The following is a 27,016-nucleotide window of genomic DNA, read 5'->3' as shown; positions in this document are numbered from 1 at the left end:
GCTCAAAATGGCGGTAAGGGAGCGCGTGCAATTAAAAGGCTGATTGAGTTAAGAAGAGCACCTGTTTTTTCCCAAAGGTAGAGATGTTCAGCCAGTAAAGCACCCCAGCGACTTCTCTCCCAGTCTAGCTACCCTCCTGAAGGTGAATGAGGAGAGGCACCCTGCACTCTCAGGAGAGAGAGCAAGAAAGGCCAGGATGTGTTTTACCCTTGAGACTGGCAATCCAGCAAACTTCCATTTATTAACTGTGAGCTATGGTTCCGCTTAGTTCTCATGGAAGTTGTGATAACCCGCATCTGATTAGATGTGGTAATGATTCATCAACTGGTAACTGTTTCTCATCTTCCCTAAGTTGCAGCACTGAGGCTTGTATGTCCTGGAGGACCTTGGCCTGTAGCTGCCCAAATGCCTGCATTCAGCTGGCCTGACCGGCTAGGTAAAAAGGAAAGCTAACGTTAGTTCTAAAGGCAGCTATAGAGTCGGTGGGGTGGAGGGGCAGGGGGAGGGAGGGGCTGGGTGAGGCAGAAAAGCAGGAGGAAGAAGTGAAAAGTGTACAGAGCCTCAAACCAGGCAGACGTCCGTGGGCATATCTGCTTAGGTCACTTTCTGGCTGGATGACCTTAGGAAAGTAATTTAACCTCTCTGAATCTCGGTTGGAGTAATAGCACCTACCTCAATGGTTCTCAAAGTGCGGTCCCCAGACCAGCAACAGCATCATCTGGGGCTCCAGATGCCCCTTCCCAAACACTAAGAATTAGATGCGAAACACAGGGAAAGAGGCTGGGAGGAAAAAAAGCCAAGCTCTTCATTTCCTGTTCTTCAGCAGCAGTGAAAGCAGTATGTGTGACTGTTAGAAATGCAAATTCTCTTCCCATCCCAGATCTACCTATAAATAAAAACCAAGGCCACCACGGGATTCTGATGCTCACTCAAGTTTGAGAACCAACTCCCTCATAAAGTTGTGAGGATTAAATAAAAAATATATGTAGAATAAGATGCCTTAGGAACTCAACTTGTTTATATCAATTAGCTTATGGTAAAGTTGGTTATATTTTGCTTAAAGTCACAAAACCTATAGACAATGTTAACATAGAAAGAGGCTATCAGTGACTGGGGCATTGTAAGCAATCAGTAAAACATCATCATTTTCTTTCCCTTTACCTCACAGAGTTATGGTAGAATTATATTGGTTAAAACGAGGAAAATGCCTTGTCAACTCTATAATACCGAACATTAGTTTTGTTAGAAAGGATCTGTTTCTCTGATTTTTTGAATTGCCTGAGTTTTTAACAACAGGGAGGTAAAAGGAGGTACAAGGAGGTACTCCTTTTATAGTCTGAACAATCAAAGGGCATTCCTTTGTGAGCAGAGGAGGGACTGAACGAAAACACAAGGGCTCTAAGCCCCACAAGGGCATCACAAGCCAGAATGTTCTTTCTAGCCTTGTCCTTCCGACCAGGGTCAAGTTGGATCTAATCTCCCTGGTGCTTTTCTGGCCTCTAGGGACCGGATATCTGGTTCCATAGCCATGGCCACCCCTGCCAAGCACTGGAAGTCAGGGGAGAGGAGGCTAAATCCCCGGCCTCCCCATCCAGCCCACAGCCACTGGGCCCCACTCACAGCTGAGCCTCTGGGCTGAGCCTGAACATGGGAAGAAACCTGGGGCTCTGAGCTGCGTAATCCCAGCCCAATGACGGACCCTCACCTACCCGAGGCAGAGTGAAGCCCCAGAACCTCCTCAGGGTGAGAGCTGGATTTGGGACTCGGAGCCAGCCCTGCCAAGCCTCTGGCTGTGCTCAAACTTGCCCTTTCTGCTTCCTGCTAGTCTGGCAGTCAGGAGAGGGCAGGGCACAGCCCTCCCGGAACCAGTTAATGCCCTTGGCAGCCCCTCCCCAGGAGAGAGAGAGAGACAGAGAGACAGAGAGAGACAGAGAGTCAGAGAGAGAGAGAGAGAGAGAGAGTCAGAGAGAGAGAGAGAGAGAGAGAGACCCATGCAGTAAACCAGCTCAGAGGAAAGGCTTAAAGCCAAGAGGCTGAATTCAAAGAAAGTGTGTGAAGGCAGCTCCACAAAGGTACCTAAGAGAAAGAGAATGGATCAGAGATTGTTTTAGTCTCCTTGGAGGGACCAGGGGCCTCTTTCTTGGTCTGTTACTGCCTCCTTCTGCAGCGGAAGCCTCAGGCATGAAGGATGCAGCACCATTGTGGAGCCAGGAGCACAGGCAGGCTCTTCCAGCGGCCATGCCATGTGGTCAAGAAAGAGAGCACCTGCTGCAGACAAAGACCATATCTCACCGATACACAGATACATACTTTTACTACATTTTAGCATCTCTGAAATTGGGATATATCATCAGTGACATCTAGAAGCCTGAAAATATGGTAGTTGTCTCACAAACACTCCTGAGGAGCACCCTGTAAGATGCTAAGAACACCCAAAAAAGGAGCTGGAATGATTAATTTCAACAGTTAAATAGTGAAAACAGTGGTGGCAAAAAAAGTGTAAAAATAATGGCTAGTTTGCATACTATCCAATGTAGCATATAGGAATGATGGGAAATATTTGATTTTGAGCTATAACTTATGACTTTTTCCAATTTTCAATCAGTTCACTTTTTGATGGTGTTTGATCAGTATTACAAGTATTTCTAAACAAAGTAATTTAGGTGCTATTTTTTAATATTTTAATTTTAATTTTATTTTCTTTAGTTTAAGAAGCAAGCTTTCCAAATACCTGACAAGTATTTGATTTATGCCAACCAGGAAGGAACAAATACTAGCTGCCATCTCCTTTGTCTATAAGGGATGTGCCTACAACTTGTGTAACCCTAAACAGAATGATTTACTCAGCTTCTGTTAACTTTTCTAATGGTTTTGCAATCATTAACTTGTGACTAGATCAGCTATGTGACTTCTGGGTGAACTGGCTGAGACCCACCCAGATTTTATAAGGATGCTTGCACGTTTAGGGCAAATGGTTCATGCTGCCCCCACCTTCTAGGACAGGTGGCTCAGGAAAGGCTCCTCGGATATGGTGAGAATGAGATTTACTTATAGCAGGAAATGGTGACATTGGCACATGGTACCTGGTACTGTCACCGGGTGGTCCCTCCTTTGTGCCCAATCTTCTGAGAACTGCAGGAGAAGTGGAGAAAAAGGAGAAAAGGTGACTCTGAAGGTTGTAGAACAAAGAGGTTTTGTAGCAAGTCTGAGGCAGTCATGCAAAGAACTGCTTTCCTGTTTGCCTTTGGCCACCAAAAAGCCCAGAGGCAAACTGGTGATTCCAACTTGAGTAACTGTCTATTCTCCTGTGCCTTGCAGAGCTCAAGAGTCTCCCTTATAGTGCCCTTCCAGTTTGCAGGTGTGTTTCCTGACCCTGAGCCAAAATGTTATAACAAATAGATTTCAGGAATTTTTGTCTAGAAGTGGCACCCTACATTTTTATCCCTCTTTTATTCTGCAGCCCCCCCTTTATGGATACTAATGTTCAAAAGATTTGTTTTTACTAAGTAATATATGAATGAAATAGTTAATTTTCCCCATTTATGATGAATCGAGACATATAAAAATCAATCGAAGTTTTAAATTATCCCAAGATAACTGTTTCACATCCATTCCACAAATATTTATTGAGTAAATACTAAGTGCCAAGTGTTGGATGTGATGCTAAGGAAATGATGTATAAGGTATGGTCCCTATCTCTATGGGCCTGAGAATCTGGTAGGAGACAGTACGTTAGTCAGGGCCTCACAATACAGGGAGATGAACTATGGAAGAGAGACACCTCACCTATTGATTTTGGGAAAGGACTAGAGAAGACTTCCTGGTGGAGGTGATGTCCAAGTTGAGGCCTCCAACTGGAAGATACATAAGAGCTAGCCAGGCAAAGGGAAGGGATGAAAGTGCTTTTGAACAAAGGGACAAATGATGCAATGATCACCTTGGCTGGTACATCCTGGGGATGACCAAGGACCTCACTGAGAAGGGAAGGGGCTGCGGAGATGGGCCAGGGCTGCAGTGTGAGGAGCTCATGAGTCAGTCTGAGGAGCTGGGGCCTCATTCTGGAGGCGGCAGGGGATGGCTGGAGCATTCCAAGTGGAAAACCAAGGTGGTTGGATATGCATTTTAGAAGGATCACCCTGGCTGCGGGGTGGAGAGTGGATTGAGTGTGACACACTGGAGGAAGGGAGACCAGGGTGATATGGGAGAAAGGGAGAGGGATCTGAACAAAGGGTGGGGCAGTGGGGTCCTGACCTGTTGGTCTAATTCAGCTGGAAATGTGGACGCCTAAGGTGGAGTTGACCAGTGCAGCCTGACTGAGGATGGGCGCCTGGCGCTGTTGGGCTTCACAAAGCGTTAGAAGCATCAATAGGACTGACATTATTGCCTAGGTGGGAACCCAGGTGGGCAGTGCTGATATTGCCAAGCTGGCACCCCAACTTATAAATGAGGCAAGGAAAACTCAGAGTTGTCAAGTGACCCAAACAGATCACGAGGAGCGGAGCCAGCACCAGGACAACAAAACTGTGTCTCCCGACTCCTGTCTCATGCGCTTTCCTGGTCATTTGGCAAATGTTTGTTTTATGCCAATCACTGCGTACCCTACACTATATATCACACAGCTGTGTAAAAGCCATTGAGGAAATGCATTAATTTCTTTTTTAAAAAAATAAATAATTAATTTGTTTGTTTATTTATTTATTTTTAGAGAGAGGGGAAAGGAGAAAGAGAGGGAGAGAAACATCACTATGTGGTTGCCTCTCACGCCCCCAACTGGGGACCTGACGTGCAACCTAGTCATGTGCCCTGACTGGGAATCGAACCAGGCATTAATTTCTTTAAAAAGTAAATAATATAGATTTACCAAAAACAAATTATGCCCAATTAACTTGCTTTTCTTTCCCACATCGGGATAAGAGGCTTAATAGTTAAAGAAAACACAATAGACTTAATATCTCTTGACATAAACACTTGATACCGTTCCTTGCAATACAACCATGGGAAATGTGGATCAAAGACAAGTGTGATTGCTAGGGGCAAAAATTCAATAGAATCCAGCCATCATTACTGTCGTTAACAGCTGGGAGAGATGTCAGGATTCATGTAGGGACAATCCTGAATCAGTACCCTTTTCGGGTTCTCAGGAATAGGATGGGCAGCTGAAGGAGGGTGGTGATGTAAATTGGGAAGATCGGTGTCAGAAGGGAGAACAGGGAGTAGGGGACAAACATACATGAAGAAGCATGCCAGAAAAGCAGATCAAAGGGAGTGGGCTGGACGGCAGGGCAGGAAGTAGCATGTAGTGAGCAATATCATGTAGGCGCAACACAATGCCAGACAGAGCCCAGCTGCATAGACTGAATGAGGAGGAACACCTGGCCTCTGTGCTCAGTGTTTCAGGTTATTCAGGAAGGTTACACACACATACACACATGTGCATGCTCACAGCCATAGTCATACACAGACCTATATACCATGTACACACTCACACTTCCACCTCCTATACCGTGACCTTGGAGTGAGTCTCTCAGCTGCCTCTGGGTTACATCTCACTGCTTAGAGTGAAGCGGAGGCGAAATCTTAACGTGACTCCCTTGTGCTTCTTTTGGCAGTTTCCTAGGATCTCCTCAGCTCTTGAGAAACTGTGGAGTGTAATGATGAAATCTGTCCATCAGCAATGATGAAGTAGGGAATATCCATTGCTGAGTAACATGGAATGTGCAAGATGTGCAAGTAAGACTGACTATGCAAAGATGTTTGGTCAGAAAACTTATGCCCTGGAAAAAAAAAAAGAGAGAACTGCAGGAAGTTAACGCTCGTAACTGCCTCACAAGGTGATAACCAAGTGCTGGCATTCCAGCTAAGGCTAACTTGCTAAATTATCGCTGCAGAGTTTTTTTCCTTGATGGTAGTTTTTGAGCATGAGCCCACTGCAAGCAGGGCCGTGTTCTAGAGCCTCCGAGGGGGACAGGAGCAAGCAAGGAGCCATTTCTAGCCTCAAGGAGAGTTACCCAGATGGAAGACACAATGCCCATCCTGTGGGGGATGACACCGTCCCCGGAGGGGCTGCTCAGGCAGATGCACAGAGCCCAGACTGAGGGAGGGACTCAGGAGACATTTCTTGAGTGGACGAGGGAAGAATGGTTTATTCCTCTGTTTAATTTTGGCTCTGGGAGTCAGAGAAGGCACCAGGGAGAAGGTGGCACTTGATCTGGGATGGTAGGATTTCAGAGGGGAAACCAGTCTGAAACAAAACGCCATGTCACCATGCATTTTTCATTAGAAGTGAAAGGAGACACAGGGAACCCTAGATTTGTTTTCTGGTGAGGTGGAAGGGGGAACTTGCTCAGAAAGGTTGGGAAATGGCCCTAAGCAAAAAAGGAAGAGTTGAAACTATTCAGTTCAGAAACTCCTGGGAAGCAGCCTGTCTTGAAAGTCCCTCCCATCTGGACACTGATCTTACGCTACCACATTTATTCCTCGCCACAGCCCTGTGAGGTAACTACTGCCACTTCCATTTTGTAAGTGAAGCTCAGAGAATCTAACAGACGTGTTCAAATTCACACAGCTTGTAGGCGGCAGAGCCGTGATTGGCAGCCTGCTCAGATCGCTCCAAAGCCCTCTTCCCACTGCCTTTTATGACCTTCCCACCTAATGAACTTCCCACCTCATGAGGTTCTCACTGCATTTCATGACAGGCTGGATGAAGGTCTTCAGGTGTGAGAAGAACCATCGAAAAGCAAGTTTTCTCCCTAATAGGGAAAACTGAGGGAATATCTTTAAATACGTAACAGCAAGAGTGCTATAGGTTAGATAACAGAAAGAACTTTCTTATTGTGAAAGCTGATAGGTAAAGAATGGAGTCAACATCAGGTCAATTGGTTTATTGGCCAGTTAGCCTTCACTGTAGTTCAGGTGCCAACCCTGGGTAACTGCAGAAAGTTCTTGTCTTTTTCTCAGATCCCCTCTTTTTGTTATTTCCAGGCTCCCTGGGGGGTGTTTACAAGGTCACACATCCCTCCATTGCTGCTTCTCCCCTCTAGCTCTGGACCATTGCCCAGGGCTTATTGGCTGGTCACCACCTCATAACCATCGCTGCTGCCCAGGCTCTGGACACTCCAAGCCTGCAGCAGTGGGGAACGTGAGCTGGCCGGGTCAGAGCCCAGCCCTGCTACTTACTGGAGTGGGACTTCAGGCAAATTACACATCCTCCGTGCCTCAGTCACCTCATCTACTAAATGAGAACACAGTACCTATGTCGTCGGGTTGGTATTCAGATCAAGTTAATTAGTACATGTTAAGAATATAGAATGGCCAAGTCCAGTCTGCCATCTGTTTTTGTAAATAAAGTTTTCTTGAAACACAGCTGTGCTCATCCACTTGCATAGTCTCCATGGCAACTTTTGCACAACAACAGCAGAGCTGGGTGATAGCAACAGAGTGTATAGCCCCCAAAGCCTAAAGTACTTACTCTCTGGCCTTTTACAGAAAATGCTACCAACCTCTGATATAGAAGGCTGCATGGCACATAGTAAGTGCTCATTAAATAGTAGGTTAGACAAACCCAACAACTCACTAGGGCTAGGAGTTTAACAAAACTTGAATGAGACCCTGGAAAGACACAAGGCAATTACAACATAAAAGGAAAAGCCAAAACAGTGATCTCTGTTATCAGTACTTCCTGAGGGCAACAACTCTCCCTTTTTCCAGGAGTCCCCTACCCTCTCACTGTAGCCACTAGCCTTGGTCTCCTGACTTGGAGTCCTCCTGACTGAGGCCAGGACTCTTTCCTGCCCTAGGATGACTGACAGAGAGAGGACCCAATTCCCCATTGTGTGATCTGGCCCATCCTTCCACATGGTCCAGACAACGGAGCCACAGCAGTCTAGTCAAGGGCTTCTCGGCCTATGCACTATGGACATTTCAGGCAGGATAATTCTTTGTTGTGGGGGCCTATCCTGTGCATTGTTTAGAAGCATCCCTTGCCACTACCCACTAGATGCCTGTAGCAAAAATGTCTAGGGGACAGAATCATTCCTGTTGAGAACCATTATCTTTGTCTGGAATAACATCATGGGGCAACAACATTCCAGTCCTGGACACTTAGATTCACATTAATTACCAACATTCTTTGCAAGGGCACAGACCTGTTAAAAATGCACCCAGTCTGTATCACTGGATGGCTAAACAAAACGCCTAGCATCTCAGCCTGAAGCACTGGCAGTTTACAGCTGGGGCTGTGCTTTTGCGGAAGCACAGGGTGGTTACCTGCCTCCTTGTGTCACTAAGGTTTATCCAGGGCTCCTTCCCACAGCGTAGGGAGCACCTCCCCAAGGACAATTCCTAGTGTTTGCCCCAGGATGCAGGAAATACTTATGAATCCCAGCCTGCCTTTCTCCTGACTCCAGGCCAGTTTTCCAGTTTCACCCGTTTTTACATCCTACTCCACCTCAAGTGACAGGAAGAAACTGCTGTCAGCTTTAAAATAACAGTTCATTCACTGATTCACTTATTCTGCTGACCAGTCCTTATTGATTCCCTTTGTGGACTGGTCAGTGGGGACCAGTGACAAGACACACAGCGCTCACCTTCAGTGGGCTGATGGTTGAGGGGCTAGCAGACAGGTAGACAGGTAATCACAATGGAGTAAATTAAGCACTATGATAACGTGCACTGGTTCTGTGGACACAGAGCGGGAACAAAAAGCCTCAGCCTGGGAGCAAGGGTAGCTATCAGGCCTGCCTGAGATGCTGACTCTTGAAAGACAAAGGAGTCAGTAGGGCAAGGAGAGTGTGTGTGTCCCATGTGCGTGCATGACAGGGACGGGACAGCAGCCCACACAGGCAACAGGAGTCCAAAAAGCAGGCCAGAGTGTGGGCCCAATTAGAGAATCAGGATGGCAGCAGCCAAGGGGCTGAGGAGCGTGTTGGGAGACAAGCGTCCCTGGGTCGCGTGTTTCATCCCCTGTGCAAGCAGAGGCACTGACAGCTTTGGTTCCAGACTATCTTCTCAAGGGTGGTTATGTAACAAATTATCTTATAAGATAGAGTGTGTCTCCTGCCTGGGCAGAGAGCTGATCTGTTTCCTGTCCAGTAAAATAATGTCTCTTTGGGGGCAAATGTTGGGTAGGTTTGCCAGCTGTCCCCTTTAGAAGATTGGGGTTTCCTCCTCCCTATGCTGCGCAGCTAGTGTGTGTGGGCGGCAGTCACCTGGCCTTGGCTATACCAGCCTGTGAAGCTGGGGCTTGGGAAACAGGCGCAAATGTCGCCCTGCCACTCTTGTGAGCACAGAAGGTCCTCGAATAACATCGTTTTGTTCAAAGTCATTTTAACATGGACAAAATGCCGCAGGAACTGAACTTTGACTTATACAGCAGTAAAACTGGTTTTGTTATATGTTGTTTTGCTTGAAGTTGCCGAACCTGTCAACGACATCAAGTGAGGGCTTACTGTACTAAACTGTCCTTTGTCTCTGGCTCAGGAGACTCATGTCTTTGCCAGCACCCATGAAGCCATAGCAGGCTGTTAACCTGTGTGAAGTCTTAGTTACTGTGTGCCCTCCAGGTTTTGACACGTGGAGAAGGGCGTGGGATCATGAGGGTCTTGGGAGCTGCACGGCTGGCCTTGGGATTAATCCTGGAGGCTTGAGGGGCCATGGAACAATTTTTAGTGATAAAATGTCTTGGTTTGGTGTGTGTTAGTGTGGAGAGCAGAGGGCTGAGAGGTGAGCCTGGGGAAACAAGAACATTGAGGGGTATAGATATGGAGCTATGGGTCTGAACAAGGCCTGGCTGGGGAGGACAGATGAAGGCCATTTTTTTAAAGAAAAATTTTATATGGTCCTAGATAACTTTCTTTTCTTTTCTTCTTCTTCTTTTTTTCCCCCTGATCCAGGAGTCAATCTAGATAGCCCATTGCATTTATTTGGGGCATTTATTTGGGTGTCTCTTTAGATCTCTTGTACCCTTGACATTTCTGAAGCATCTAGACCAGATATCTTATAGAATGTCCCTCAGCTTGGGTTTATCTGGTGGTTTCTCAAGAGATTCAGGTTTTGGCATGAATTCTACAGATATAATGTGTCCTTCACCATGCATTACATCAGAAGGCTCTTGATGTCACTTGTCCCATTATTGGTGATAATTTTGATGTCTGTTAGCTTTCTCCATTTTAATGTTACCATTTCTACCTTTATAAATAATGGGTAATCTGTGGGAAGATCCTTTAACACTGGGTATGAAAATTTGAATATTGACTGTATATAACAGTACTGTATTAATTGTTAAATTACCTGACTTTGATAATTGTAATGGATTAAGAAAATGTCTTTGTTTTTAGGACATAGACACCGAAGTATTTAAGTATGACAGGGCATGATGTCTGTGACTTTCTCTCAAATGGTTCAGAAATAATAATAATAACATGTGTGTATCTGTATGTAGAGAGAGGGCAATAAAGGAGGTGTGGCTCACTGTTAACAACCAGTGATTCTAGGTGAAGAATAATGGAACTTCATGATGCTATTATAAATTTTCTGTATGTTTAAGATTTTTTCAAGAAAACTTTTTCGAAAAGACACCTAAAAGAATAAAATTGTTATGTCTCTGGGCCTAGAAGTGGGGGCCCAAGGAGAGGAAAAAAAGGAGTCAATGGTGATTCCAGGCTTTTGGTGTGGCGGGTGGTACCATCAGCTGACACAGAGAATATTAAAGGAGGTAGAGGAGGTTCTGGAGGGAGGAGGGGGAGAGAGGAAAGGGTGGTGAGTTTGATTATTTAAAAAAATTATTTGTTTGCCTGTCTGCGTCCCCCTCCAGGCATGTCTGATTTCAGGAACCCCAAAGTATCCAATGGGGGCATCTAGTAGGCAACTGAGTGGTTTAGAGCTCAGGAGGAAACCCTGGGCAGGGCAGAGGTGGTGTGGAAACCATGAGAGGGGAGGTGATTACCCCGGGGGAGTGTGTGTGAGAGGAGAAGAAAGAGCCAAGAATAAAACCTCAGGGATAGGTGACATTAAGGGGGAGGTCGCTACAGAGAACTTAGAAGGGGCAGAAGAAATGGCAGAGCAACTCAGACAAGCCATGTCCCCAGAAACTGGGAGAGGTTTCAGAAATGAGGTGGGAGCGGGGAAGTACCTCAGTCAAGGTCTGCAAGAAAAACGAGGGCTGAAGAGTCTGTTTGAATTCAGTGGAGTGTGGGCCGGGCAGTCAGAGCCCCAGATAGTGAGCTCTGATGCAGCAGTGAGTAGTGTAGATTATTGTTGTTAGATGCCTGGCTGCGAAGAGGAGGGGACAAATTAGTAGAGAAAGGGGAGCTACTCATCCTAGTAAATACGTAGCAAAAGCCCACAACTAAATAATTTGTACAGGGCCACATGCAACTTAGATCTCCAGGATCACCCCTGACATACTAACTGCCAGATCAAGTCATGGCTCCATACCCACAGCCAGCCTCATACTTGGAACAAGGCTGAATGGATGGGGAGAGAAGACAGCCTCTGCCCATGTATGTGTTCCATCATGTGCTGTCCCACCAAGCTCCTTTCTGTGTCAGAGAGGAGGGTTACATCACCTTGTACGGAACATGCCTTTCTTATCATTATTATTTGAAGGTTTCCCTTTTCCAAGGAGCTTGTTGCACACCAGAGCCTCACTGACCCCCAGACTCTTATTTCCAGGGAACCAGGCTTTTTTCCCTCTGGCTTCCTTCGTGCCAGCTCTAGTCACAGCTTATCTTCTGAGACCCATTCAGGAGAAACACCACTGCTTAATCTCAGGCCGCAACGGTTTTACAGGAGAGAACAGCAATTTAACCAGGGTCGAACGTTTCAGCGACAATAAACAGCAACCCTCGAGGGGATAAACAAATCCTGGTATATCCATTCAACGGGACACTACTCGGCCATAGAAAGGAATGAAGCACCAATCCACATTGCAACACGGATGAACTTTGAAAACAGCATACCATGCTAAAGGAGCCAGACACAAATTATATGATTCCATCTAAATGAACTATCCAGAACAGGCAAATCCTTGGAGACAGAAAGTAGATTAGTGGTTGCCAGGGGCTGGGGGGAGGCGGGGAGATGGGGAGTAACTACTTAATGGGTATGGGGTTTCCTTTGGGGTGATGAAAATGTTTGGAGCTAAATAGTGGTGACAGTTGCACAACACTGTGAACATCACTAAAGGCAAATTTGTGTTGTAGATATTTTGCCACAATAAAAATCAATTTCAGCTGCCCCTTGAACAACACTGGTGTGAACTGCACAGATCCGCTTATACGTGGGCTGAATATATGGTTGGTTGAATGTGAACCCACAGATTCAATCAACTGCAGGTCAAAGCAGTGTTCTCCATCCATGCCTGGGACTCTGGGGATGTGCATGGCTGACAGTATATACTGTGCTACACCTTCTTGTATAAGGCCTTGAGCATGTGGGGTTTTGGTATGGGGAGGGAGTGTTCTGAAACCAATCTCCTAGGACACCAAGTGACGACTGAAGTTGTAGGGGAGTTAAGAGTTATACAAGAATCTTCAACTACAAGGGAGGGTCCAGGAGGGTATGGCGGTGTCCCTAACCCCCAAGTTGTTCAAGAGTTGACTGTAATTTTTTTTTTTAAAGCAACCTTACCTGACACCGGAGAGTAAAAAGTCCTGGCTCCAACCACGACGCTGCTGACCTGACGGGAAGGGCTCCCTGAACTTTGGCTGCACATTAGAATCACCTGGACAGTTCTTTAAAGCCTCCTGTATCTGGACCGCACCTAAGACCAATTAAACCAAATCTCAGGGGCTGGGCTAGGGGCAAAGTTGGAAGTTTTGGGAGATTCCAGTGTGCACCCAGGGTTGAGAAATACTGCTCTGGACCAGTGGTTCTCAAAGTGGGGTCCCCAGACTGGCAGCATCAGCACCACCTGGGAACTTGTTAGAACTGCAGATTCTGGGCTCCACCCAAACTCACTGAATCAGGCACTCTGAGGGTGGGGCCCAGCAAGCCACCCCGGGGATTCTGGTGCATGCTCAAGTTTGACAATCACTGTTCAGAGTCTAAGCCAAGTAAATTACAGAAAGTTTTCCTCAACTCATGAGTGTTTACTGAGCATCCAGCGTAAGTTTGGTTCTGTGCTGTGAAAATAGAGACTTACCTCGAGTCTCCTATACATCTGATGGGTTAGAATATTGGAAAAGATCTTGCACATTAAACTGAGATGAGCCTTTTATGGCTGCATAATATTCCATTATGCATATACCACATTTTGTTTATCTACTCATGTGTCCATGGGCACTTAGGTTATTTCTGCCTTTTGGCTAATGTAAATAATTCTGTTTCAGTCCCTACTTTCAATTCCTTTGAGTCTATACCTAGTAGAATTGCTGAATCACATGATAAATGTATGTTTAACTTTGTGAGGGACCACCAAACTTTTTCACAGTGGTTGTACCATTTTACATTCCCACCAGGAATATATGTTTGGGATAATGGAAAAAGTTCTGGAAATAGTGGTGCTGGTTGCCCAACAATGTGACTGTATAATACTTAATGCCCCTGAAGTCACTTAAAATGATTTAAATAGTAAGTATTGTTATTTATATTTTACCACAATAAAAAAAAGATTAATGAAGTGAGTCAAAGAAACAGATTTAAAAAAGGAAGTTACGTTCCTCATGGTCAGCAATGAGAAGCAGTCTTCTTAAAGGCAGAGCAGCACATCTGGATCTCTTGTGGACTAGCTTTTTCACATGTACCTTGGTTCCTTTGTGAATGAATCCGAGAAAATCAAAGGGAATAACGTGTATTTGGCCCTGACCGATGACCCTGGCCTGGGTAGGTTTCATTCTTGAGATGAGGCTGTTATCACTTTAGAGACCTGTCTGACTTATTAGTGGTTCATTGTTGTTGTTCAAGAACCATGTGTGGAACACTTTAGTGTGCTGGGCTCTGTGGTAGGAGTCAGGGACACAAGAATGAATGAGCGGAGAGCCTAGTGCAGTGGTTCTCAACCCTTATCACACATCAGAATCACCCGGTGGGCTTGTTCAATGACAGGTGCCTGGCACCACCTCCAGAGTCTGATCTGCAGGTCCAGGGTGGGGCCCAAGACTCTGCATTTCAAACAAGTTCCCAGGCGGTGGTGATGATGATGCTTGTCCAGGGACTACATTTTGAGACAGGTATAAAATATTATTTTGATAAGTGTAGGTGCTGCCAGAAAAGAGGGATGCAAAGAGCTTTCTCTGCAGGAGCACTGAGGAGGGGGAGACACTTTGTCCTCCTTCAGGGGTGAGAGGGGCAGGGAGCAGGTGTTTCAGGGAGACGGAGATGGGAAGCAGCAGCGTGTGTCTGAGGAATGCCAGCAGCTCAGCATTGCTGCGATAAAGGGTAGAGTGAGCACAGGCTCAGAGAAGTCCAGAGAGGGGGGCAGCTTGTCCACAAAGAGCACTCGCTAAGAGGGTGGCAGGGACAGAGGAGCAGAAACAAACAGTTGTCACCCACTCATTCACCTTTGGCAGCTGGCAAACCCCACCCTCCTCCCTATAAGAGCCTTTCCTCCAGAAGGAACTGGACAGAGTCCCCTATTCTCTGCTCTACTCCCGGTACCTCCCCTGTCCCCTCCACCCTGGCAATACAGCAGATGGATTATTGCAGAGGGAGAGCCCTCTGGATCTGCCATGGTGGAGAGGAAGGACTTCCCAGGGCTGGCAGAGTTAAGCTGACAGCCTCAGCCTTGTGGTGTTCGCCTCCTCACCTCCAGCCTGCACGCCTGGCCTCCGCTGCCACGGCTGAACTGGAAATGATGCTAAGAGTGGTTTGGCAGGACCTTACCCAATCCTAGCCTCAGTGTTCCCTCTCAAGCTGACCCAAATGAAAGCTGAAATAATAAAAATAGACAAGTTTGATAAAAAGTATGGATTAAAGCACCTTTAGAAAACTTTTCTATTTGTATCGACCTATAACATAAAATCCAAGGAAGAACAACGGGCCTGCTGTGGCAGTCCTGCTTGGAGCTTTACTGGTAATAAGTAACCCCGACCCTTAGCCCTGGCTCATTGACCTGGCTCATTTATAATATGAACAGAGGAAAAGCTTCAACACAAGCTTGATACCTGCCTCTGTTTGTTTGTAATAAAATTGTAAGACCTCGACCATCAATCATTAACCCACAGCCCTACTAGCCTCCTTTTCTTCTGGGCAGGGCCTTGGGCTTTATGGCTAGCTTCTCCACTGGACCAGCAGGAAAACAGGCAGAGTAGCAGAATGTGGCCTTCTGCAGGGGTCCAGAATCCAGCCAAGGTGGATGCTCTGGGGACTCATACTGCCAGTAGGCTGAACCCACTGGACTTTTATGAGAAGTTGTATATCTTTTAATCAACTTCAGAAGGGAACTTCAGGAACTATAAAGAATATATTAAATCTATTTTGAAAATGTGACCTCCACATCCCAACAACATCCTGAGGAGGTGTGGTATTAAAATGGATTAAAAAAAAATAGATAGATAGATAGATAAAATGGATTTAGAGAGGACCCAAAGACTGTCTCCCCCTCTGAATGAGGTCCTGCGGCTTAGCCTTGTGCTCTGTGGCTCCAGCCGCAGGACCACGATTGATGGATGATCCCCAGAGAGAGGCGGGTACCAACCCCCTGAAAAGAGGACCTAACAGATAGAGAAGGTTACATGAGCAGGTGCTGAATGATTCCTGCTCAGCCTGGTTGTAGGGCAGTGCTCAGCCTCGCCAAGGGGAAGCCAGATGAGTCCTAGGGTCCTTCTGAGTCTTTATATCACACACACGTGAAATAAACAAGCTCTGCTGCTGCAGGACCTCCGAGCTTGCTCTGCCCTCTCTCAGGTTTTGCTTATGGTTCAATTCTATCCTTTAAGTCTCAGTTTTAATGGCACCTCCTCTGAGAAGCCTGCCTGCACCATTGCAGACTATATTATTTTATTTATGTATTTGTTTACTTATTTATCATTCATTATTAGTCTCTTCCACTGGATTATAAGTTCTATGAGGACAGAGATCAGATCTGTTGTGTTCTGTGTTGTGTCTTCAACATCTAATACAGTGTCTGGCATATAGTAGGCACATTTATTGAAGAAATGAATAAATTATTTTCAAAATTAAATAGCACTCCAAGGAGGGTGTTTAGTGATTTTTCTCCTTCACTCAACATTTGAATATTCACTTTTATTGCAAATATAATCTATTTTATTAAATATGTATTCAAATTTGAGACATACTCCATGGTCACTTTCATATAAATATACACGCCAGGACTAGGTGCATTTTTACTATAGTTAGATCCCCTCACATACTTTGGAGGCTGACTGAAAGATTTTATTATACCGAAATTTTGACTAATGGTCTGTCAACATCCAGAACGTGTAAATCTTGTGTAGCTTTAGCTGTTGGGGCAAGTTTTGACCTGACTGTGTTTTGGTAGCCAGTCCAAAGCGTCAGCCCTGGAGCCAGGGGCGCAGGTCTGGCCCCCAGGCAGCGGCCTGCCAGCGTTTACACAGACACAGAGGGGCTCTGCCTGGAGGAGTATGACCACCAAGAAATATCAGGGGCAGCAGCTGGATCTGTCTTAGAATGTCCAAAACACAAGCCTCAAAGTAGGATAATAATGAATGCACTCTATTTTTTTTTTTCTTTTTGGTCCAGACTCATCAATACAGTTCAAGCTACAAACAAATAAAAATGAAAATTTCATTTTCATTACCATTTTTATTATTCTTGAGCACATAGGATGCACAGTCAGTGAGAAAGAGTAATCAATGAGAAACAGGAATCAAACTGTACCAGTAATACATAATTCTTGTCTTCTCAGGAGCTCTATGTGCTTTTATTGTTATAACATATGTTAACATGTGTTATGTACCAGGTGTATAAGAAATTATTCGACCCATAAAAATTTTTATTACCTGAAACTAATATATTATTGTATGTTAACTATAATTGAAAATAAAATTTAAAAAATTTTCACTTACCCCATCATGTCTGCAAAAAAAGTTATAAAACAATAAAACTATGCTGCATTTACTTGGAAAAGTTATTTGTCTAAGGCAGTAATGAGTCTGTACATACATATGTACAGAATAAATACACCCATGTTGGAGAGAGATGAAAGGGGACCTATCGGTAAAAAGAAAATTAAGAGACATATTAACCTTATTTGGACTCTGACTCAAATAAACTGTTAAATAAATTAGTGGGACAATGGGTAAGTGTGAACACTCACTGGATATTTGATGACATTAAGAAATTATTGTTAATAGATAGTTTTCTTTTTTTCAAAGTAATCCATTGGTGGGGAAGTAGGTGGGGTGGGGGGAATAGATGAAACCAAGCTAGCCATGAATAGGGAGGTACATGGGGACATTATACCAGGCTCTTTACTTCTGTATCTGCTCTGAAACATTCTGTAATTAAATTTTAAGACAAGACACAGGTATATTAATAGCCAAATATAAGTTCAGATTTTTAAATATCACTCAGACACTTCCAGGCTTATTGGTGTGCTTTGGCTACGTACACCTCAGAAGGCAAGAACCCTAGACTGCTGGCCCTCCCGGAGCCCACCCTGCTCTCTGGTCACCTTGGCAGGCCGGCTGAGTCCCAGGGTTTCTGACTGGGGTTTCACTCTGTGGGGTTCCTTTCCAGGAAGGTGTCAGCATTCTGGTCTGATCCACTCGGCAAATATTTACTGAGTGCCTCCTTCAGCCCAGAGTTAATTTCTACCTCTGCTGGCTGGATTTCCCCCCGACTATCTTCTCAAGGACACACTCCATTCATGAGCTCCTCTTTCTCCGGGATCCACTTCCTTCTCTACTCCCCTTTCCTTCTGCATGGGAACATGCTCAGATCTCTCCATTGAAAAATCCAAGTTTTCCTGTTACCTTCACCGACCTGTAATGCACGTGGGTGCGCACACATGCACACTGGTCTCTCACCCCTTTATGGCTACATTTCTGAAATAAGCTTAAGAAATGCTTCAAATCAATTCATGAAGTGTTTAGTGCCACTATGAGTTCAGACGTGGTGGAGAGATGTGAAAAAAAGTTTTAATCTTCAAAAAGTCTTTGAAACTTATAGACGTGGTGGTCTAGTCTGGAACAGGTTTATGTTCTAGTCTGGAGACGACAGTCCTCGATGAAACAGGATGAATGGCAGCTCAAGGCACTGTACCACTGTAGGCTGGGGAAAGCGCTGCAGCAGCTTTGGCCGGACTGGAGCTGGACTTTGAGGAGTGAACAAGATTTGGAAAGCTGAAGAGGAAAGAGGGCATTTTATGCAATTTTTTTGTGAAGGTGGGTGGGCATAGCTTGTTTCGAGGAAAGGAGAGCTGGTCTGACCATGGGGCCTTGACAGGCTGAGGCATTTTCAGCCCTGAAAGAGGGCTTTGGTTCTGCTTTGTTTTATTGAGGTGGGCCAGGGCACGCTATACAGGAAGGGAGGGGAGGGATGGGCGGTTCTAAGAAGCACGGCTACACCTGGTTAAACCTGATTATAGAGAGCCTGGCAGCTAACAGGAAAGGCTGAGGCAGGGACCCTGCAGGGAGCCTCTGCAGTGTGACACGGTGAGGGCCTAACCTGGGTAGTGGAGGTGGTGGTGGTGATGATGGAGACTTGGCTCCATGACCAGCTGAGGGCAAAGGATGGACTGAGCCAGCCTGGCTGAGATTTTGAGTCTTGGAAGAGTGGGTTCAATTGTTCTCTGATGAGGCATTGCTCCCATTAAGTTGAGATCTAGTCCATAACACATCGGCTAACTGCCATATGTGGACCATATTTGAATCCTGAATTTTACAAAGAAACCATTAAAAAGTTATGAGATACTTGGACATTTTTGAGTTCTGCCTGGATTTGATAATATTAAAGGATTGTTTACGTTTTAAGTGTGGTAATGGTTTTATAGTTGAGTCCTTATATTTTGGAGAGACATACTGCAATATGTACAGATGACATATATTTGAGTTTATTTTAGAATTGTCCTGGAGTGGGTGCAGGACTGATGAAGCTGGACTGGCTGTGAACTGTTAGTTGTTGAGTGGGGGGCTGTGGGGTTCACTTTGTTCTTCTCTCAACTGTTGTATACACTTGATGTTTTCTAAGAAAAATGCTGGTCCTTGGGTAATGCAAGTCCCGCTCCCTGGGCCTCACAATCCTCAATTCCAATCAGAAATCACAAGAGGCATTTTGAGCTATGCCATGTTGGTCTCTTGTTACATTTCATAACAGAAATTCGGTCCACTTCTGTTTTGCCTAAAGCAGAAAAATTCATAAACTAGAAAGAACTGATTCTTGCTTTTATGTGGAAAAACAAATTGGGAGATACACATGATCTCCTTTCTCCTGATCATGGGAAGAGTCCAACTCATTGAAGAGGCAAAGTCAAAACTCAAGAGAAAAGTCACATTTTTAGGTAGGTGGAAATAAAAGCTTCTTTGGGGAGAGTCAGTCCAAAGGGCGGTCTCTGGAGCAGAGCACCTGGCATGAGTGTGAGAGCTGAGACCGAGTTGAAAAATTACAGCCTGAGCCATAGCTGCCAGCGAAGAGGCCAGTGCGCTGTGGTGGCCAGTCACACATGGCTCGGGCAGGGTCTGCACAGAAAGCAGTCTACTGCCGACACCCTGATATGGGTTATTCTGGTGCCCACCCACATGGCACCTCTCTTTCTCATGAGCCATAGAGATGGAGGCTGCTCTGACAATGTTCCCAGCCATGTGCGAGGGGGACACCAGCCATCACAAGCTGGTGGAGGGTCCTATGAACTGCCATGAAGCCCCACAGTTGGCACGCCACGTCCCAGGCTACAGGGCAGTGACCAGATTTCTTTTTTAATGAGTGGTCCCAGACGGAACAAATCCTCATGCGTGTGAAGCTAGGAGGGTCAATGTTGAACTTGAGTAACACCAGTTTCCTTTTCTTTTTGGAGGGAAAAAAAGTTATATTGGGGAGTGGGAGGCTGGGAAGTTAATATAGGCGTGTGCTTTCCTGGGAACCAACAAACACCGAATCAGCATGAGAATGCCGCTCAGTTAAACATGTGAGGGCCTGCTCTGTGCCAGGCATGGTAGACAAGGCAGGAGTGAATGAGACGTGATTCCTGCCTTCAAGGAGAGCGGAGAGCACAGGAAAGGGAGGAGACAGGTGCACAAGATCTCCTGGGTAAGCACTGCAACAGCAGGGCTTAGAAGTCCTGTGACTCAGGCAACGTAACTCTGTTACTGAGCCAAGGCCTGACTTTGGGCAAATCGGTTCATCTCAATTTTTCATCTATAAAATGGGGTAAATCTTGCTCTGCCAACACTATAGAGTTGTAGAGTTGGAAGGACCTAGGCTGCTAAAATAATTGCAACAATAATGATAAAGAAGCCTGAGCAGCTGCAGGAGGAATGGAGAAGGCTTTCAGACCCTCTTAGCTAAGGGCCTGGGACTGGGGCTCAGGGACGAGTGGCCCCTGTGGACGGCAGCCAAGACCATGGCAGGTTCCTGATGCCAATGCTGCCCCCGCTCCTGCCAGCCCCAGGAGCAGCAGTGCCCTGTGCCCTCATTCCCATAGCTGGTCCCCACTGGGCACTTTGTCACATGCCCAGGAGCTGCCTTGGCATGAGCAACCCCCTCCAACTCGTTCAAACTCGCCTGATTCAGAGGATGAAAGCACTTAGTTCTATTAATCTTAATAAATCTCAGAGCCTGCGAGCCAGAAGGGACATTCTAGGACATAGTGCACAATCTTCCCATCTATCCAAAGGAAAAAGGAGAGTTAGGCCTGCTCAAGGTCACTGAGGTGGTGGCACAACTGGTGCCAGAATGCCATTCTCTGGACTCTCCTGGTCCAACAGAGCTGTTTCTCTTTCTTGGGAGGTTTTGCTACCACAGACTCTGTTGACTGTTATTACCTTGTCTTTCCTGTCTCCAAATATCTAATTCAGCCTAATGTCCAAGAAAGGGTATTTAGGGCAAATAAAAGAGAAAAGTTGTTGTTGTTCTTCTCCTTTCTTTCCTCTTCTTTTTTTTTTTTTTTTTTTTTTTTGGTATTTAACAAATGCTTTCATTTATTAAAATTTTTTGTTATGTTTTTTTTCCCCCATTACCATTTAGTCTTCTTAATTACCTTTTCCCAAGCGCTCTGTTCTCTCAGGTCTTTCATTCTCTGGGAAAACATTCCCTAAATGCCTGTTATGTGTGTGATCCTAGTCACAATATGAGTTCACAGAGATGAAAATGACATGTCCCAGCTCCCAAGGAGCTCTTGGTTTAGTTGTCCCTAAAACACTTGCTTTGCGGCCTTGTCTCCTTCAGTCACGTGTGCTTGCCTCTTTACTTCCTGAGGATCTCCATTCATGCCCACCTGGCAGCTTCTGCCACCTTGACCGTGGGCCCAGAGAGCAGAGAGATGGCTGGTGGCCTCACTTTACAGGGCTGGCCACCCACTACATGTGCCTCTTCCTGACACTTAGGCAAACATGGTACCTCAGGATTGCATCAGCTCTGCTCCCTCCTGTCCCTGAAGAATTTGGTTTTGCCCTCAGCTGAAGAACTGTCTTCCTCCAGTTTGCCCCCGGCGTGATTGCTTTTGGTGCCCTCCAGCCTTCTCTCCCATCACCATCTTGGTATAGTTGAGTTGCCTTGAGTCTGGGGCTTTGAGGCCTTGGATAGAAAAACAACAGAGTTCAGCGGAAACCGACATGTGCAAGTGAGAAAACTGGAGTCTCACGAAAGGTTGGAGTGGAGATTCTGAAATCCCTTCCAGCTCTAATGTTTATGAAAAGGTGTATCGAAAGGTTGACTGCCTGAAAAACTAGTAGGGTTCTACCATGTGTGCCCAAACGTAGAACCAACTCCTCACAGCATTTAAGTGAATGTGGGCCCAAAGCTTTATTTCAGACTCTCCCTGTTCTTAGCTGAGGTCCCCTGGTTAGAGAACAAGGTGCAGAGGATTGGGATTCTGTGGGCCAGTATACACACTTACACTCTTATGAAATGGTTCTCTTGTCTACGGAAAGGTTTCTAGAAGAAGTGGTGTTCCTTCCATCTCTGCTGTAGTTAACACCCTGTTTTGTGCTGAAATACTGATGAATGAACCCCAGGTGGCAAAGCTTGGTTGCTGACTCCGGGAGAGCCACAGGGCACCACGTTCTATTCGAATGCGCCAAGACATGCCCATTATTTGCTCTTCTGGAGAAACTTCAGCCCGAAAATCTGTTTAATTACCATGGGAGATAATCTTTTAAACATAGCTTTACATTCCTTAAAGACTTTTCCCTGTGGGAGTATGAAAGTTTATCTGAACGTGGGATTGGATTGTTTTCATTTCCAAAAGAACGACTATTACCTGGTAGTTATCAAGAAGCCTGAGCCCCGGAGGATTTATTTTTTAAATCTGTTCCTCTTCACTGATAGTTTGTCAGTTACATTGTAATAATTAGCTTGTAGTATTGTCATAATTTTTCTCAGTAGAAACCTCACCCTTTGCTTCGTTATTCCAGGCCTACAGTGACTTGGTATTTTTCAGGTATCCCTATCAGGTTGGGTTCTATACTTACCCTAGATGTGTGAATCAAGAGTCAGTGTTCTCAAGGGTTTCCTCTCAGGAAGAAGATCACACTTGTCAACCCAGCAGCCTCAAAGACCTACCTGGAGCTGTAGGCAGTCAGACACCAATTTTTCTAACTTGGGGTATCCCAGCAAGTTCATTAAGTTCTTCCCCCACTAGGATGCAAGCTTAGGCCAGCAGGGCCTCTTATATTGTGTTCAGCCTGGTGGCCCTAAGACCCAGAGCAATCCATGTTCATGATAGGTAAATTGCTGAGAGTCAGCAGGTCTTTGTGTGGAGAGGATGTGCATTGTGTCAAAAAATGAACAATGTACAAAATAAAGCAGAGCTTGGGGGGCCCTAGTCCTTGGCGTGGGGCTGCTCTAGGCCTTCCCTCCCCACATCACTTTAAGAGCGAGTGGTCTTGAGGCATTTGCTGGACCTGGTTCTGTAGGCTGAAATCTCTGGGCCTTGAAGAATATACCTCTGAGGACTAAGGAAAGGAGTAATTAAGTGTATTGAACACAGAACTGGAAGGTGAAGGAAAATGTTTGTGGAAACTGATTAAATCTTGGGCTTAAATCTCTCCTTCCAGGTCCTTATGGGGAGAAGAGCTGGCCCAAGAACTACCCATCATGTGGGGGCTGGATGCAGTCCCCAATAGACCTGCACAGTGACATCCTCCAGTATGATGCCAGCCTTGTGCCCCTTAAATTCCAAGGCTACAATGTGTCTGCCAATGAGCAATTTACACTGATCAACAATGGCCATTCAGGTGAGGGAGAGACCCTAGAGAGCTGCAGGGGATGTCTGAGCTTCCCTCTACTCCATTCCTGCCCTCTTCCATCTGCCAAGGAGGGGGCTCTATGGAGGCACCTGGGAGGAGGGGCAAAGGGGAGCCCTTGAGGGAGGCCTAGACCACTCTCTCCAGGGAATGCTGGAGGCCCTGGGCTCAGGCTGTCTTGCTAGAGAAGCACCTCTCAGAAGAAGCACATGTCTTGAGATGGGAGAAGGGACAGACCTGAGCCCCTTGACCATTGGCTGTGGTGTGGGAATGAATTCTTGGGCATCATGAACTCAAGGAGCCACACAGTTCATTGCAGGCAAGCACCCAGCCTTTGGAGTTAGACAAACCTGACCTGAACTTCTGGCTGGAGTACTTATGAGTCATGAGAGTATGGATAAGAATTTTAACCTCTTTGAGCTTTCACCTGGAAAATGGGCATATTGGTGGGTTCTGTGAAGATGAGAGATAATGTATGTTGAGATCTGTTGTAGAGTAGATACTTCATAAATAGTAATTATTATTGTGGTTGTGATAGAATTCTACAGCTCGGCAGGTACTTCATTAATGGTTCTGTCTTCATAGTCAGGTGTGTAATGCATGAATATGTAAACAAACATCCATTGATTTGTCTAGTGTTAGTGTTCCTGCCTTTATTTTCCAAGGGGAACCAAGAAGGTGCTGGTGCTAGTGAAATAGAGACATTCTCAGGAAAAGAGGCCAGGTTTCTGACCCACAGGCTGCCTCTTTCCAGTCTCCTCCTTGCTGTATCCACCTGCCTCCAGTCTGGGCCCGGGCCCATGTTGTCTACCTGACTCTGAAGGTTGCCCCTCCACTTCCCACAGTGAAGCTGAAGCTGCCCCCAAGCATGCATATCCAGGGCCTCTCGTCCCGCTACAGTGCCACACAGCTGCACCTGCACTGGGGGAACCAGGAAGACCCTCACGGCTCCGAGCACACTGTTGGTGGGAAGCACTTTGCTGCCGAGGTGAGTCAGGTGGGGGAGGCTGGCAGAACAGCCCAGTGGCGGGTGATCTGGCATTCTTCCATTTAGCTGGTGTGCAGATAAGATCAGAACATGTGGGTGGGAGGTGGGGGTCCCTGCCTTCATGCTCTCCGCACCTGACCCTGTCAGCAGCCTAGGAAGGTGTAGCTGCTCTGTCCATCCTGCAGCTCCTCTGTGGTGTACTGGTCCCCTTTTTCTCCTAAACAGGCTGAGTTGTCTCTGTATCTTCTACTGAGCGATGCTGCTCAGAAGGCAGTGCTCCCTTTTCTGGACATCACCCTTCAGTTGGTGTGGATTAAGATCCCACCAGCTTGTCTAGCTGATGCATCCCATTGCTGAATCATACTGGGCTAATTGTTCTCCCAAACTTCTCAGTTTTTCTTCACATGCCATGCTGTTTGTACAGGGCTTTCCCATCCCATCTTTCCTTTCCTGGGACACGGGTTGTGCTTGGAACTGGGAACTCAGATCCAGGGCTACTCTTCTATTGTATGTGGCCACATTCAAGGTCATGATGACTGGCATCATGGCAACCAGAGACTCACCAAGAATAGGTTGGTACAACAGAGCACTGTGTTATGTAGCCCTGACACACTAATGCCAAAGGAAAATGAGAGGAGACACAATGTGTGCGATAGGGGTAGAGGGGTAGAGTTGATCTATTTCAGAGCTCCCATGGCTTTGAACTTGGAGGTGTGTTCTGCATGTTTACAGGGCAATACAAGGAGATAAATACTACTGATCAGTCAGTGGAGCCCATAGTAAATACTGACATGACCACTTTCCTCTGTTCTTAATTGCCAAACTGCTTAATGTCTCAGGCTAATTATAGGTTGAGTTACAAATGTGGAAAGACTATAATTCTGGTGCAATAGGATGGCACTGCTGGAGGTGCACATATTTCAGACCAGGCTCTTCTCTGAACCTCCAGGACTATAGTTCTTCCAGCCTAATGGCAATGTGGAGGCTCCTACTTTCCCATGGGGAATAAAGAAGGAGTTATGGTGTAGGCTGAGAGGGTTTCGACATTTCAAGATATTTCTAATTATTGTATTTTCTGCTATTAAGCCACACCATCAGACCAAGAGTGCAGTGAAGATGGACCATAAATGTCAATAACAGAGAAAATACATCAAGTTAACCTAAAGTGGTGGATTTTCTATGGGGGGGTCCTTGAGAATGTAGAGATTCTTCTAGGTTGAGTCTATATAAGAAAATTCTTAGTCCTATCAGCAGGAAATTCTCTCTGTTTTGTTAACCTTCACCTCCTCTTGATTTAATCTGATCATGAGCTCAAGGTCAGGTATAAAAAGGAAATATGGCTCTAGGACCTCTGGGATTTTAGCCGTACAGAAGTCTGCTCTATCTGTCAAAGTGACGCCAGGCAAGGATGGTATGGGGCAATGCAGGGGCCACATTCTTCAGGAGAAAAATGGTGAAATAGGAGCCCCTAAAAAATCCTTGACAGAGGACCACTTAAAAGAAGTAATAATTTGATATAATTTTTAAAAATTAGAAAGGGTCTCTTGAAAAATGAGGAGCATTGAGCTGTATTCAATAACAGATTCTTGAATTCTAGATATAACTACATAAGATGGAAAAAGAAATGGTTAAAGAAAAAGAAAAGAGATAAAATCTCAATGTGTCATAGCCCCAAGAGGCAAAGAATCAACAAAAGTGCACGTGTCATATCTATAGATCTATTTACTAATATAGTTTTTTAGAGGACAAGCAATACCATCTTTAGGATTAAAAATCAGGTTAAGCATCATCAGAATTTATCATTACAATGTCTTGATTCTTACCTGGACTTTTTTTCCCCAAATATTAGACCATATATTTTAATACATGTAAGAAAGACAGATAAAGAACTTAAGCCCAATAAAGAGAATCCCTGTGTCTTCTATACACTTCTCTTTTCACATGTCTAATTGTAAGATGACTCTCTTGGCTCTTGTGTTGGCAGCAACATGATGTCCATCTCCATGACATCAATCCCCAACAGAATTGTCCCCAGTGAAACAACATCAGTAGAATTGGCTCCCTGGGTATTATTCCCTATAGCTATCTTTAGTGTCCCATACCCAGGAGGAAATGTTCATTAGTTGTACCATCATTGCTCTCAAGAGGATGTGCCAAAACCCATGTAGAAGTTTTCTTCTTGGAAGTCGTGTTCTTGGTTACTGAGCTTTCTTCAGCTGTATTAAGTGTTACCTCATCACTGGGCCCATTTATGGGGGAATTAGGAAAAAATTCCAAGTATTAAAATTGACAGTAAAATCTTCTGTAGAGAATAGGGAGGTAGTGGCCTTTGAGTGTATTCATCATACATACAAAGAAGTTTGTACCTTTCGGAATGCAAACATCTTCTCCTACAGTGTCCTACATTACTCTTCCAGCATGTTTGGACTTCTAGCCAGCCTGCGACTCTGCCATTCTACTCCTAGCTGTTCATCCAGGGGAAATGAAAGCATATGTCCACACAGAGGCTTGCACATGAATGACCCAGAGCAGATTTACTTGTAGTAGGTAGGGTAGCTCTGGCAGCTGGAAGTCCCAGATCAAGGTCTGGCAGAGCGGGTTTATGGTGAGCGCTCTCTCCCTGGCTTGTTGACGCAGTCTTGTCGCTGGCTCCTCTCATGGTGGAGAAAAAGAGCTTGTGAACTCAGTTAGGATTCCTCAAAAATTT

At 45.6% G+C, this 27,016-nt stretch overlaps 1 protein-coding gene across 5 annotated transcripts in view; it reads left to right on the top strand.

Moving 5' to 3' along the window:
- Positions 1-27,016, top strand: part of CA12 (carbonic anhydrase 12) — a 51,572-nt gene that overhangs the window by 9,659 nt on the left and 14,897 nt on the right. For all 5 annotated transcript variants that reach the window (XM_090270733.1, XM_090270732.1, XM_090270731.1 and 2 more), the window contains exons 3-4: positions 23,133-23,312; positions 24,167-24,309. In XM_090270733.1, coding sequence (XP_090126859.1) covers positions 23,133-23,312; positions 24,167-24,309 — 323 coding nt within the window. The remainder of the gene's footprint in view (positions 1-23,132; positions 23,313-24,166; positions 24,310-27,016) is intronic.

Source organism: Furipterus horrens, unplaced genomic scaffold (assembly GCF_987537825.1).
Source record: "Furipterus horrens unplaced genomic scaffold, mFurHor1.1.pri manual_scaffold_3, whole genome shotgun sequence".
Classification (NCBI taxonomy): Eukaryota; Metazoa; Chordata; class Mammalia; order Chiroptera; family Furipteridae; genus Furipterus; species Furipterus horrens.
The sequence above is the reverse complement of the archived record's forward strand: the minus strand, read 5'-3'. Positions and strand labels throughout refer to the sequence as shown.